This window comes from Musa acuminata, chromosome BXJ1-3, assembly GCF_036884655.1.
Source record: "Musa acuminata AAA Group cultivar baxijiao chromosome BXJ1-3, Cavendish_Baxijiao_AAA, whole genome shotgun sequence".
Taxonomy (NCBI): Eukaryota; Viridiplantae; Streptophyta; class Magnoliopsida; order Zingiberales; family Musaceae; genus Musa; species Musa acuminata.
The window spans coordinates 39355361-39370292 of record NC_088329.1 but is presented as its reverse complement, the minus strand read 5'-3'; the positions used below and the strand labels follow the sequence as shown (position 1 = coordinate 39370292).

Here is a 14932-nt window from a genome sequence, read left to right as displayed (position 1 = left end):
TAACTCAATTTACAGATTAGCAATCACCAAAAGGCTTCTCTTCTTGAAACACGAAGTAGTGTTGCTCCTAACATCTACAAAGAGACTGACATGATGTGGAAACGAACACAGAGAAATAGAATCAAAAGAGGGAATTGGGACCGAAGGTTTGGACAAAGCACCAACCATTGGAGGGTGCCAAAAGCTGGCACAGTGAGGTTGCATGTGAGCGAGTGAGGTGCATACAATATAGAAAGTAGTCCTACGCAACATTGACCAACCAACATCAACTTTGGTGGATAAATATTGAGGGAGAAGACACAAAAAATAATGAAGACAGGTCAAGAGTACACATCAATGTAGGTCCCAAATGGTTGCCTTGTTTTCTAATGTTCCTCATTATTGGAGGAATATGTGTGATTTCAACTGCTACAATGAGTACTTATGCACTTTGGGCTATCATATGCTTGAACAACTCATTCACTTTATTTTCTCTTCTACCTTCCTAGTTAAAATTGCTTCACTATCTATCATATTTGTTTTAGCTTCTTCCTAATGAGACTAAATCTTAAAAGAATAATGATTCAACTAGTTATTGTAAGAACAAGTTAGGTGAGGGGGAAGTCTCTCCTACCAAAAGAATAACCCAAGAACCAACAAATTGAACATAATATTTACATGATTTGATATATGTTATCCGTATTATTAATTTCTAAAACTAGAAGTATAGTAACTTATCTCAAACATGATGCCAAAAATGTACTTTTCATGTAAATAAATTATTATTCCTCATATGATATCTAGTTTTACTAAGAAAAGCTAACATTCAAAACCAGCATATTTAATTAACTATATCTAAGCATTATAAAAATCACCCATAGTATCAGAGAATAGAAAAAAAAAATTAACCGACGAGGTTACTGTTAAGAACAAGTTGACACTAAGAAGAGGGGGTGAATTAGTACAACGGTAAAATCACGTCGATTTCGAAAAATCTCTTCGTGCGATTAAAATCGATGTCGGAAGATGTTAACTTGAAAGCGTATGCAAGTGTAGGCGTAGTAAAAGCACAGTAAAGAGGAGAGGTAATTTGCTATAAAAGAAAACTGCTCAAAGTAAATGTAAACCGAGTTTATCGTCGTGACTCACATCCACTCTCGATTCCTCCTCCGTCGAGGCTACCGGCATTCATTATCGATCTTCCTTCAATAGACGAAGACCAACCACCTTTTACAGCTCAATTCTCCTTTTACCTAGTTTAGGAGATAACCCTTACACCCCCACTTACTCCTCTCTCAAACTATTCTAACACTTAGAACATTGAGAGAAGTTCACAAGATTACAGTAGTGTTTTCTTTCTTTTTCTCTCTCAATACTTGTGTATTTTAACCAAGGATGAGAGGGGTATTTATAGGCCTCAAGTTGATTCAAACTTGGAGCCTAAAAATATCTCATCCCAGGTTTCCTAGGTACGAGCGGTACCATCACTAGTGTTAGTTTGACACTAACACTGCACTAAGCGGTACCACTGCCTGACACCCTACCACTGGGCAGTACCACCACCCAGACTAATGGTACCACCGCTTGACAGTCTCTCGGAGACTATGTCTGGGCGGTACCACCGCTTGACACAGTCTCGGAGACTGTGCCATGATGGTGTTACCTCTTGGGTCACTATTTAGGACTTTCATTTGGCCCAACAAAGTCCTTACATGGGCCCAACTAGCCCATAATTGGGTTGACCCAATTTCGATCACAATTATGTGTTAACTATGAAATTTAAGATATCTACTAAGCTAAACAAGTCTGTAAGTCTAGGTTTCTTCCGACGAGTATCCGGTGAGCTTTTGACGAACTTCCGATGATCTTCCGACGATCTCTCGATAATATTCAATGGACTCCCGGCAAGCTCTTGGACTTTACGACGATATTCTTAGCGAGTTCAAATGAGCTTCTTTAGTAAGCTCCTAGATTCTCGATTGGTTCCTGTAGAATTTTCGACGAACATCTTGCTTCCGATAAACTCTCGAACTTCTAACGAAATCGCGTTCTTTGACTCCAGGACTTTATTTTGCTTTATGTCTTACTATCGTAGTTAATCCTATACACATAAAAACATACTTCGATCTAGACAATTACTACTAAGCTTGAATCATGTTGTTCGGTATGTCATTGGTCCATCGATGCTTTGTCTGATTTTTCGACGCATCGTCCTCTCTTGTGGCCTATTACCCAATCGGCCAGTTGACCTCGACAACTCCGATATCCTTGGCATAGTATCCACTCTTCTTGGCCCGATGCCCGAAGCCTTCTGTCGATACATCGATCGATCCTCCAGCTCGACGTCCAATCTTCTTACATATTTTTCTTCGATCCAATATGATTCTTCTTGCTTTAATTGTCTCATCATGAACGAAGCTTTCTGCGTCACTCAAAACATAGATCAAATTATAAACACTATCAATTGATTTCATCATCAAAATCCGAGATTTAACATTTACTCCCTTGTTCAAAATGCAAAAAGACGAGGACTTCTAATATATCTAGCTAATTAGTTGGCTGTTTTATTTTCCACCCTATATATACGGAAGCAAATCCAGTAAGATTCAAATATGTAAAGTAATATTTTTAATGGATTATAGAATGAGATAATTAAGCTTCAAAATATCAATGAGAGCCAATGAATCAGATTCCATATGTATTTGTAGAACTCTCCTGGCCAAACCTGCTTGAAGCGTCACTAGAATTGCCATAGCCTTGTAGTACAAGACATCCCTATTTTCCAAGAACTTGCAACTAACAAAAATTGAATCAATATTCTCGTTACTTAAAATAAAGCTAACACCTCCCTTATGATCCCCTCCCCTTAAATTATTATAGTTCAATTTAACCCTTATACAAAAAGATCCTCTGTTGGGGACCTTTCTCCTGCCATGCCATCAGGAACTTTGGTTCTGTCATAAGTCAAGAATTAGAATCACAATCAAGTGCAAAATGTTGAAAATAGAAAAATTAGAATTACAATGGAGAGCTTCATTACATGCCCTCCAAATCTATCATAAACCCATAGAGATACTAAGGGTAGCTTCTACAAGCAGTGCCACCAATCCCCCCTATTAATCAAGCCACATAGGATAGAAGAGAAGAGTTGATTTTGTAGAAACATTCTCATTAGAATTTATTTTTTAAAATAAAAAAATAATCATAAAATATAGGGGAGAAATATAAAATTTTGATGTCAGTCCTCCCCAAAAGTCACACAAAGCCTATCAACATCCAAAACACCATTTGTAATAAAACCCATTACCATGGAGATGAATCAATTTCGAAAATATTATCTAAAGTCAGTAAATAGTTTAATGAAACATGTGTAATCTACGGATCATCTAGATAGAAATACAAATTTTATAATGTAAAACTAATTTTCAACACTAGCTAGTATTTGCATTATTATGAATGTTCCAAGGGTTTACAATATCATATTTAATCCTGACCACATGAATCCAAAGGTTGTCCCTAAAGAGAATATTCAAACTCATCAATGATAAATCTTTAATACCTAGACCTCTCTAGAATTATCTTATCCCAAGCTACTAAATGAAGATCCCTTATCCTACCAGAGTTATACTATAAGAAATTCTTCATAATTGAGTGATCCTATTCAAGATATCTCTTGGTATTCAAATCACATTTAATGAAGGAGAATATAAGTAAGCATAAAATTAATCAAAATGATGTTATTATCTCAAGCGATTATAAGGATGTCCAAATAGTTAAGAGGTAAATGACCCTCTCTAGTCAGAAGAAACAAATTTTCTCTTAATATCCCTATTAGCATGCTTAGGAAAAAAATATTTAATTAAATAGTATTGACCTTGGAATATGAAATATCAAAAGTCTTGAGATACACAAAATATTAGCAACGTAATAAATTATTAATTTTTAGTATGGATCTGTCTTGTTCTTCATTCCTTCTTGATTAGGTAATATGTACTAAATTAAAAAGCTCGATTAGGCAATATGTACATGATTAAGTAATATGTTGTACCAAAATAATATTTAACAACCCTAATAGAGATAAATGAGGTAAAAGGAAGCTATATACTTTTGGGGAACAAAGCATGTGAGATACATCTCCTCCAACCAAACCTATGATCCTATGATTGAGAGAGGAAGATTATTATTTTTAGGGTTTTACCCATTTGCATCCGTAGTGATGACGGCAATATTATTTCCGAATGAGACTGATAATGTGCAAAAACTTCTCTTTTTATTTCTTATTCCTCATATTCTTTTCTTTCACAAATTTAATTAAGTGATCATAAATTCTAAATATTTAGATGAGGGGATCCATTTTATTTAATTAAAACTCATGACATGATATTATTTAACCATATAATTATAAATTTTAAAAAATTTAAATGATTAGTATTAAAGAAAAATATTGTTGACATCCTTGTCAGCTTGACGTGGCCCCAATCCATATGTATAGAATCATCTGAGGTGAAATGAAATGCGTCTCCTTCCAAGATATTACATGCATAAAGACTAAATGTGAGAGAAGCTTCTCGATCATTCTTATCCTTAAATTAATCTCGAAATCAACTTCTATGAGTCTATGTTCTTGATTTCAGTACTTCCTATTTGGAGATGAGGATGTATTTTTATATCTGACATCGGAGAGATTAAATATTTTCATAAAGATTTCGTAAGGCGTCTCGAGCTATCTTTTGAACTTCCATAAATATTCTGTAGGGGAGATATCTTAATCATCTCGAACTATCCTTTGGAGGGTGATAGATTATAAATTTTTTTCTCTCGTAGATTTTTATGTGATGGTTACGTGATAGACGATGACAGACTAATTATATATTCCCTGTTAACTAATAATTATAAGAATAATATTTTTATGATAATTCTCTAAGATGTGATATACCAACCATCAAATACTACTGTTAAAATTATCATGGTGGTTGTCTTGTCCTGACTTCCATGGCGTTGAAATCATGGAGGAAGTGATCCCCACGTAAACAATTGCTCGAGTCATGTTGTGGACGATCACGTTACCATCTTCTACGCCCTTCCAAACTGTGGGCAAACACTCGATGAATCCTCTCTTTCTCTCTCTCTCTCTCTATGTGCTGCGAGCAGAAGCTTTTGACTTGTGGTAGACTACATGATGGTTCCAAAAAACCGTCGGCTTCAGTTTGGTAAACAGTGGCAGCAAAACCAGATGGATAGAAAATTGGTATCGAGGTCTCATGCGGTTTAGAATTAGAATTAGAATTAGAATTATCATTTATTATTATTATTATTTAATTTAAATATTTTTAGCTAATTTGAAATTGAATCTAAATGAAGCTGTCAATTTCGATTGAGGTTTCACAACCACCGATTCCGATTTCGAATTAGAATCGTCTTTTCTTATTTTATTAATTTTTAATTAATTTAAAAATAAATCGGAATAGAACCGTTCAATGTTGTTTTCGATTCGGCTCGAAATCATAGAACTATGGTCGGAATTAACCTAAGTGCTGCTTGTCCTGGCATCACCTGAGAACAAGGACGACAAGTGCAGATGCGCAGATCGCCATACATGCTTTTGCTGATGGATGATACTTTTGGGTAGTGGATGATTGATTCATGGAGGATTCAAAGGAGAAAGAAAGAGGCATTAAAGAGACCACCAACCTTTTTACTTGGAGCTTTAGGGATGCACAGAATCGATCAACGCTCCAAAGCTTTGAATCTTTAGCAGAAAGTTCAGATGGACAAGTGGAGCCATTTGGGAAAAGTTGCATACCAATCTAATCGAAAGTGAGGAGCAAACCATGACAAAGTCCTAATGGTTCCTCTCATTTCGGAATCATTCAGACGCCATTGCTCGTGAGGAAATCGATTCTTGCATATGCAACTTCTTCATGTCGGTATCCCAATTCGGATGACTCCACTGGAAACTTCTACACTCGATCGGATCTTTGAATCTAATATGATGTCTCGACCTTACAATCCGACGACGAGGAGTATGATGGCTCCAACATACGCTTCTTCTGCACTCCTCCCTCATCCGCTGTGCTGGGAGATGGAAGTTTCTGGTGAGCAAGTGGGCTTCTCTGTTTAATTTGGGGGTTCGGTGAAAGTACACAACTTGCAGAATCAGCAGCCTTTTTTTCGACAGAACATTATGCAGAAATCCCCGACCCCACCACCATGCAGCCACATGGACAGCACCGACGAGCGGCCCCCACCCTCAGTCTTTCCTTTCGCTCTACCATAATTCCACCACACCACCCTTTTCCGCCCCCTCGTCTTCTGCGACTCCCGAGCGAGCTCTCTGTAGTCGAGAAGAGAGAGAGAGAGAGAGAGAGAGAGAGAGAGAGAGATGAAGGTGGCGGTGGAGGTGGCGGACGCGGCGGACCTGATGCCCAAGGACGGGCACGGGTCGGCGAGCGCGTTCGTGGAGGTGGAGTTCGAGGGGCAGCGGCAGCGTACCCAGACCAAGCAGAAGGACCTCAGCCCGGCCTGGAACGAGACGCTGGTGTTCAACGTCGCCGACCCCTCGCAGCTCCCCCACCGCACCATCGACGTCTCCGTCTACCACGACCGCGGCAGGGCCTCGTCCGTTGGCGGCGGCGGCGGAAACCAACGCAACTTCCTCGGCCGCGTCCGCCTCTCTGGTGTCTCCGTCGCCCCCTCCGCCGCTGAGGCCGTCGCCCAGCGCTTCCCCCTCGAGAAGCGCGGCCTTTTCTCCCACATCCGCGGCGACATCGCCCTCCGCGTCTACGCCCTCCCCGACGCCTTCCCCTCCTCCACCACCCCCGCCGACACTGCCCCCGCTCCCGCCGTCGATCTTCCGATCGACCCTTTTCCTTCCGTCGGCGAACCGGCCCCGGTTGACGCCAAGGAGCCGAAGAAGAAAAAGAAGTCGTCCGCGTCGGTGGCGCCGGAGGAGCCCCGGGTCTTCTATTCTATCCCTGCCTCCGGCGATGGCGGCGGCGAAGCAGTCAGCCAGATGAGCCAGGCGGCGGCCGGGGCGACGCCGCCGCCCGTGGCGGTGGCCAGCGTGGCCCACACGAGGGCGGAGCCGCCGCCGCCGGTGGCTGTGGCCAGTGTGGCCCACGCGCGGGCCGAGCCGCCGCCTCCGGCGGCTGTGGTCCACATCCGGCCGCCGATGCCGCTGGCCCGGCCGGGCCCCGATTTCGGCATCGTGGAGACGGCCCCGCCTCTGGCCGGCCGCCTGGGTTACCGCAGCGGCGATAAGATCGCCTCCACCTACGACCTGGTGGAGCAGATGCGCTACCTGTATGTGAACGTGGTCAAGGCCCGCGACCTCCCGACCATGGACCTCACCGGCTCCCTCGACCCCTACGTCGAGGTGAAACTGGGCAACTACAAGGGCACCACCAAACACCTGGAGAAGAACTCCAACCCCGTGTGGCAGCAGGTGTTCGCCTTCTCCAAGGACCGCATCCAGTCCAGTCAGCTCGAGGTGGTGGTCAAGGACAAGGACCTGGTCAAGGACGACTTCGTCGGCCGCCTCGTCTTCGACCTGACGGAGGTGCCCCTCCGCGTGCCTCCCGACAGCCCTTTGGCCCCTCAGTGGTACCGGCTGGAGGACAAGAAGGGCGACAAGATCCCCAAGGGGGAGCTCATGCTCGCTATCTGGATCGGTACGCAGGCGGACGAAGCCTTCCCTGACGCCTGGCATTCCGACGCCCACTCCGCCAGCGGGCAGGACGCCCTCGCGAACACCCGCTCCAAGGTCTACTTCTCGCCCAAGCTCGTCTACCTCCGCGTCCAGGTCATCGAGGCTCAGGACCTCGTCCCCGCCGACAAGAGCCGGCCGCCGAACGTTGCCCTCAAGGTGCAGCTGGGCCACCAGCTCCGACGCACGCGCACCGCCGCCGGCTCGGCCAACCCGACTTGGGGCGAGGAGCTCATGTTCGTGGCGTCGGATCCCTTCGACGAGCCCCTCGTGCTCACTGTCGAGGACCGTGTGGCCGCCAACAAGGACGAGCCCATCGGACGGCTTGTCTTGCCGGTGTCCACCGCCTTCTCGCGTAGTGACCACTACAAGGTCGTCGAATCTCGATGGTACAATCTAGCCAAGCCGAGTGCCTCGGCGGAAGAGGCCGGCGGCGGAGAGAAGAAGGACAAGTTCTCCAGCAAAATCCATCTCCGTCTCTATCTCGAGATGGGCTACCATGTGCTCGACGAATCCACCCATTACAGCAGCGATCTCCAGCCGGCTTCGAAGCACCTCAGGAAGCCGAGCATAGGGATCTTGGAGCTGGGCATCCTCAGCGCTCGCAATCTGATTCCAATGAAGGCCAAGGACGGCCGCACCACCGACGCCTACTGCGTCGCAAAGTACGGGCCCAAATGGGTGCGGACGCGGACTCTTCTCGACACCCTGACACCTCAATGGAACGAGCAGTACACCTGGGAGGTGTTCGATCCTTGCACGGTGATCACCGTCGCCGTGTTCGACAATTGCCATGTCGTGGGCAGCAAGGACGACGTCAAGGACCAGAGGATCGGCAAAGTTCGTATCCGGCTCTCGACACTGGAGGCGGATCGCGTCTACACCCATCTCTATCCCCTGTTAGTCCTCCAGCCCTCCGGCCTCAAGAAGACCGGTGAGCTGCATTTGGCGGTGAGGTTCACCTGCACAGCATGGGTGAACATGGTGGCGCTCTACGGCAAACCGCTGCTCCCAAAGATGCACTACGTGCAGCCCATCTCTGTGCTTCACATGGACTACCTTCGGCACCAAGCCATGATGATCGTGGCCACCCGGCTTGCTCGCGCGGAGCCGCCCCTTCGGAGGGAGGTGGTGGAGTACATGCTCGACGTGGACCTGCACATGTGGAGCCTGAGGAGGAGCAAAGCGAACTTCCGCAGGATCACGTCGCTGCTCTCCGGCATTGGCGCCATCGGCAAATGGTTCGATGGAATCCGGAACTGGAAGAACCCAGTGACAACAATCCTCGTCCACGTCTTGTTCCTGATACTCGTCTGCTACCCGGAGCTAATACTGCCCACCATCTTCCTCTACCTGTTCATGATCGGCGTTTGGAACTACCGGTTCCGGCCGCGCCACCCGCCGCACATGGACACGAAGCTATCCCACGCGGAGTCCGCGCACCCCAACGAGCTCGACGAGGAATTCGACACCTTCCCGTCAACGAAAACAGCAGACATGGTGAGGATGAGGTACGACCGGCTAAGGAGCGTCGCCGGCAGGGTGCAGACCGTGGTGGGGGACCTCGCGACGCAGGGGGAGCGTGCCCAAGCCATCCTAAGCTGGAGAGACCCTCGGGCGACCGCCGTCATCATCATACTCTCACTGATCGTGGCCGTCTTCCTCTACGTGACCCCGTTCCAGGTGGTGGTGGTGCTCATCGGCATGTTCTTGCTTCGACACCCCCGGTTCCGGCGAAAGATGCCGTCCGTGCCCTTCAATTTCTACAGGCGGCTGCCCGCCAAGTCCGACATGCTCCTCTGAGATAAACTGCCTTCAGCTTCGCGTGATTAAGGTATCCATGCAAGTTTCCTTACGCATAATGACAGGTGAAAAGGAGAAGAATATGCAGGGACATATGCTTTTGTGGTGTTCGACTTTCTTCGCCTCCAGTGAGAAGGATCTGAGGGAGCTTTTTGGCACCTACCACCCTTCCTTTTCCTTCTCTTTCTCCGGACGTTCACAGCAATAAGAATCGGAAAGTGGATGAGAATCCAGCACATGAGTGGTTGATGAAAGAAGCTTCTCTTCTGCAACCATGTGGCTTCTGTTCTAATAAGTCCGCAGCAATATCGTTTTTTATGTATATATTGAGATGTTCTCAGCAAGACAAGGCTGTTCCTTCTCATTCCAGGAATTCTATATGCCTAATGCACATGCTGGATCATAATATACAATCTCATCAACAACACAATGAGAGAAACTTGATGTTTCATCAGGTTGGGATGTCACTTCTCTTGCCATCCTATCATTACTGTTCATTCAGGGATGCTGAAATAAAAGACAGCAGCAAGCACAGGAGGAGGGGTCCTCTGCAAAGACGAAGTTGTTCTTGATGTGCCATGTTCGTCAACAGGGTTTGGTGCTGTCAAATGCAGAGTGGCAGGAGGCATGACAGAGGTCATGGGAGAGATCATGGAAGTGTAAAAGCAGCGCAATTGATTGATTTCACTTGCCATGAGGATTTTTGTGTTTTATCTACCGAAAACAAAAAAAAGTTAAAGTTTGTTATTAATAATTTTTTTATATTTAATTTAATTTGATTTAAAAATAAAATTTGTAAATTTTTTTGAAAAAATTCCTTCTAGACATTTCTTCTAAAACCTTTAACAAAACCACCTAACTTTGGTTCAAATTTTCATAAAGGTAGTTTTAGTTTGATTAAGAATTTATAATTTTATTTTTATATTATTTTTTAAAATATTATTATACTCATTATAATTATACATCTATTTGTTACAATTTAGATATAAAGTTATAAATTTTATATTTTAAATAATTGTAATTAAAAAATATTTACGATTCGAACCAGAATTGAAATCCTTCTGTTCTAGTTTTTTGAATCCCTGATCTTGCCATGTAACACTTAGCCCATCATCATGCTAAAGCCCATGAAGATCATCAAATATCTAAAATTGGCGGCTTATGTTGGGAAGAAATATCTGTGTTGGAGGCTCATATTTCTCGGCTTATTTCGAAAGATTCCTCCTTTCCTGCTGCTGTATCCACTCCGAAGCCCGAAGGCCTTACTCCCCCGCACGCGGATGGATGTCCTTCTCCCCTTCCGTCCTCCCGAATGCACCCTCCGGCGACGCCGAACCAGCGCCGGTGTCCCACCTCGGCTCCGTCGTGCTCTTCGTCGGCCGCTTATCTTTGGTGATCTCCTGCCCACCTCTGTAAGCCAAACCCCGCGACGCCATTCTTTAATGATGCTTTCCTTGTGTGTCCTGCTGTTTGGTGTTGATTGCCTCGTTGTTTCATGTAAAGTTCGGATTTTTCTTCCAAAGCTGGGAACTTTATTCGTCTTTGGCGTGCAGCTTGCCTTGTCCTTACTGTCCTGTCTAGTCCTTTTGTGAAATGCCATGGCAATCTTTATTATGTCTGTGTTGATTCCAGTAAAAGGTTTTTTTCTTTTTGGAGGTACATATGTGACCCTATTTGTATGTCTTGCTTGCGAGCATGCTTCAAGCTTTGTCCCTTGGCTCTTTGCTGTCCCATAGTTAATTCTTTGGCGCTTGGTTTTATCTGCGTAATTTACAGATTCTGTGAATGAACAAGGAAAGGAACATAATGCTGAAATTTGGAGCACGTAGGTCAAAGAAGAGTAATTCTTGTGCTAGCCTTGGAATCTTTGTGTTGATGGGAAGAAATCCCACTTTGTTCAGCACTCGTATCTTGTATGTGGTTTCAGTAGCAATCTTGACAAAATGACATGAAAAATTAATTTTCAAAGTGAAATGGTGTCTTGCAGAAATTATCATTTAATATCTGGTTTGCTTATGTTTCTAATGTTTTCATGTCACTACTGGGGATGTTTAAGCAGGAAGATATCTGGATATATTCTGTGTAGCACTTAATATTCTGGAAATATTAGTATCCATCTTCTGATTGTAACATTTCAGTTTCGGTCCAGAGGATGTGACTTGTATCGTCGTAGAGGCATGCATATTAGACGAAATGCAACTGGGAAGGTGTTGTGCAGCCAAGTGAAATTGGAGGATGATCTTGCTGATGAAACATGTGAACTCGTCAGTGGAGTTGATCTTGTTATAGGGGAGGATCAGGACAGTATTTCTGCATACTTATTGAAGGCAGTCAAGAATAACAATGGAACAGGCGTGCTGCTTTTGTCCGATGTATGTGGTTTTGAATATCCACCTACAAGGGACTTTGCCTATCAAGTGGCTTGCCATGGTTTCAAGTATGTCTCCGATTTATAACTTAATGCTTCATATTTCATATATCAACTGTCTTTTTTTTTTTTTCTTTCGCATTCTCATCAGTGCATTTTGGTGCTTCTAAATGTTAATGTGCCGTTTTAGCTGCGTCATGGTTGTCACTATACTGGCATAGAGCATATTGTGCCCCCTTCTCTAAAATGGTATCCGACTAGAGGCAGCAAGAAGACTAAGAGTAAAGCTAATCAATAAGTACTTTACAATGACATTATCCTGAGAAAAGTTGTTTTATTAATCACCAAATATCAACCTAATTGGAGTTTGATATAATCTGCCAAACATCTCCCATAAATATTGAAATACCAAAACATAAGTTATATTACCCACATGCCCCAAGCTCTTACAATCAGTGAAATGCAGCATAATCTTTCCAAGATACTTCTGAACCAGGAACAGATGAGTCCTATCCTATCATTTACTAAGTTTACATGATTTGCCAAAATTCCTTATCTCCTTCTTCGAAATTATCATGGACAAGAAAAGAATATATTGGGTGAAATTCATAGAAGATTATGATGAGGTTTGTTAGAAATTTCTGCCATTGTTAAGATTATAGAGAAGAAGTTGTCTTTCTTATCCTCTGAATCATCAGATCATGCAGTGTATCAAGCATAGCAGTTAAAGTTTGGTGATTTAATCTACCCAAAGTCATATCAATTGAGTCCTACTAAAAACTAGATCGGAGCAGGCTCTACTTATTTAAGCATTAAGCACTTATTTTAACTCATGCCTAAGTCTAGCCATAATTTCCTAACTATTTTGGTTTGGTTACATGGATCTTCTCTGTTGAACTCTATGCAAGACAATATTTTTAGTTATATTAAGAGCATTCAAATTGCTTTTTCATTGTTTCCTTCTAGTTGTTAGTAGGACTTAGCTGATCAATGGCTTAAAGTTTGTGAATGCTTAAGAAAGTCATCTTATTTGTTAGCTATTTGTAATTTAATGTACTTGTTTGGCTGTCTTGTTTACCACATGTTTTATGCAAAAGTTCTTATTAGAATTCATCATCAATATTTCAGACAAAATTAATCATACTATCAAAACATAGAGTTCAGTCCCACTTATGAGATCAGACCTGGACGCAACTCATTTTCTAATAACTAGGTTGTCAACTTCCTGTTATTACCCTGTTTTATGCAATGCTTGAAACCAGTGCTATATTCACTCTTATGTCCATTATTTTGAAAATTAAGTTCACTGCAAATGCCAAATTAATTCTTAGTTGCGACTCAAGACCAATATATTAGTCCGACTTATCAATCACATATAACTTAACCTGAGTCTTGTCATTATGCCTTGCACAAAAATTTTCAAAATCTTCCACCTCATGTATGAGTGTTTTGTCTCTCCCGTACATGTGAAACCTTTTTCATATGAGACTTACACATAGCTTCTTCCTAGCTTATGCCACATTAGCCACCACATGGGACTAATCCTTAGCTTATGCCACATGTAGCCAAATGAGACTGGTTCTTGGCTCTGGCATCACCTGTTAGGGAGAGATCCAAGCCCAAACGACTAGCTAGCAAGGGGCATATATATGCATATATTCTCAATGTCAACCCAAAAGTTTAAGGCACTTAGGTTATGAGTCAACATCAAAATAGATATATAGTGAAGACTTTTCAACCATTGGCCATATGGCTTATGCCTTGCATATGAATTTCAGAGTCTTTGCCAAATTCTCCTAGGCCAAGCATTCATGCATGATGTTGGAAATACAAAGCTCGAATTACTTCAGCAATTTTTGTAAAACATGTACCAATGCCATCTTTTTTAGCTGCTCTTCATGTCATTCTCATTCCTGACAATGCATGGCTTTAAATAATTTTTGCACAATATGCTTTCAGTGTTCTGGTCCCTGACTTGTTTCGTGGGAATCCATGTAAGAAAGGCTGGACAGTTGACAGATATGAGCATTGGTTATCTGAACAATTACCAGAAAGGGTGGCCAGAGACATTGACACATGTGCAAAGTGGATGATCGATGAATTCACGGCAGCTGGAATATCAAAAAAGCTTGGCATAATTGGCTTCTGCTTTGGTGGTGGACATTTAATTAAGGCCTTGGCTCGTGATGAGCAGGCATATTTTGGCACTGGTATCTGCTTCTATGGAGCTAACATAGACCCCTCCAAAGGGAGCAACATCAATGTTCCAGTCTTGTTTATTTGTGGGGATAATGACCCCTTTTGTCCTGTCAACACCTTGCATCAGATCGAGAAGAATATTCAAAGTTCAAGGGTTGTAATCTATCATGGGAGAGGTCATGGGTTTGCTCATCAACCAGAATCTGAGGAAGATGATCAAGCTGCAGAGGATGCATTTGCCATCATGAGGAATTGGTTGCATGATAATTTGCTCATAAGCAAGAACTAGATTATGTATCACTAGCGGGAAATTGGTTTTCTGTACAACAAGCTGCTAGTTCTCTTGTATTTCATGTTTGATTCGAATTCAAGTATATATTGGTAATTTGTGACTGTTGAATGATCTCTTGGAAGATTGACTGTTAGCATTAGCTCGAAGGCTAAATTGTTTAGAACTGCAATATAGAGTATGATTGAACGAGCACAAAGTCCAATGGAAGGTGGAAAGAGATAGATAAGCAGATATTATAAGCTTTTGTATATTTTTGGCCAAAAAAACCTACATATAGTTTTTTGCTTTTATGTTTTTGTCTGTGTATCATACATTGTGTTTTTGGGATAATGTGTACTCCCCTGCCACTACTAACATGTTCGGCACAGAACTTCTCAGATGCTGTACAATTATTGCCATTCTTTAGCAATGCTCTCTCCTTTCTCTTCCAATCTTGGTAGCTGATGATGCTCAGATGACATTCTTCAATTATGTAGAGATTTTAAAGCAGGGTAAGAACTTTGTTTCTTATTCTCTTGCCAGACTATAATGATTCATTTCCATTGGATTTTGCAGGTTTTGATACTTCTGACAAAGAGGCTTAGAT

General features: G+C 42.9%; 2 protein-coding genes across 4 annotated transcripts; both read left to right on the top strand.

Annotated features, from left to right (window-relative positions):
• The first annotated feature begins 6306 nt into the window (after positions 1–6306).
• LOC135629112 (FT-interacting protein 3-like) lies at positions 6307–9893 on the top strand. Its single transcript, XM_065136290.1, has one exon. The coding sequence runs from the start codon at positions 6362–6364 to the stop codon at positions 9485–9487; it is 3126 nt and encodes a 1041-aa protein (XP_064992362.1). The 5' UTR covers positions 6307–6361; the 3' UTR covers positions 9488–9893.
• A 789-nt stretch (positions 9894–10682) lies between these two features.
• LOC103979124 (uncharacterized) lies at positions 10683–14485 on the top strand. 3 transcript variants are annotated; one of them, XM_065136284.1, is made up of 4 exons: positions 10683–10899; positions 11264–11400; positions 11637–11924; positions 13815–14485. In XM_065136284.1, exons 2-4 carry the CDS (start codon positions 11273–11275, stop codon positions 14341–14343), a joined length of 945 nt encoding a protein of 314 aa, XP_064992356.1. In that variant the 5' UTR covers positions 10683–10899; positions 11264–11272; the 3' UTR covers positions 14344–14485. The 3 variants fall into 3 exon arrangements, with proteins under 3 accessions (XP_064992356.1, XP_018678565.2, XP_009393443.2); XM_018823020.2 differs by lacking the exon at positions 11264–11400 and having other exon boundaries at positions 10684–10899; XM_009395168.3 differs by lacking the exon at positions 11264–11400 and having other exon boundaries at positions 10688–10899; positions 11626–11924.
• The last annotated feature ends 447 nt before the right edge of the window (positions 14486–14932 follow it).

Excerpts from the sequence above, each read along its gene's own strand:
- LOC135629112 (XM_065136290.1), top strand. The coding sequence starts at position 6,362 with ATGAAGGTGGCGGTGGAGGTGGCGGACGCGGCGGACCTGATGCCCAAG.
- LOC103979124 (XM_009395168.3), top strand. The coding sequence starts at position 10,768 with ATGGATGTCCTTCTCCCCTTCCGTCCTCCCGAATGCACCCTCCGGCGA. Across the intron at positions 10,900-11,625 it reads GTGATCTCCTGCCCACCTCT|TTTCGGTCCAGAGGATGTGA; the intron begins GTAAGCCAAACC and ends GTAACATTTCAG. Across the intron at positions 11,925-13,814 it reads GTGGCTTGCCATGGTTTCAA|TGTTCTGGTCCCTGACTTGT; the intron begins GTATGTCTCCGA and ends ATATGCTTTCAG.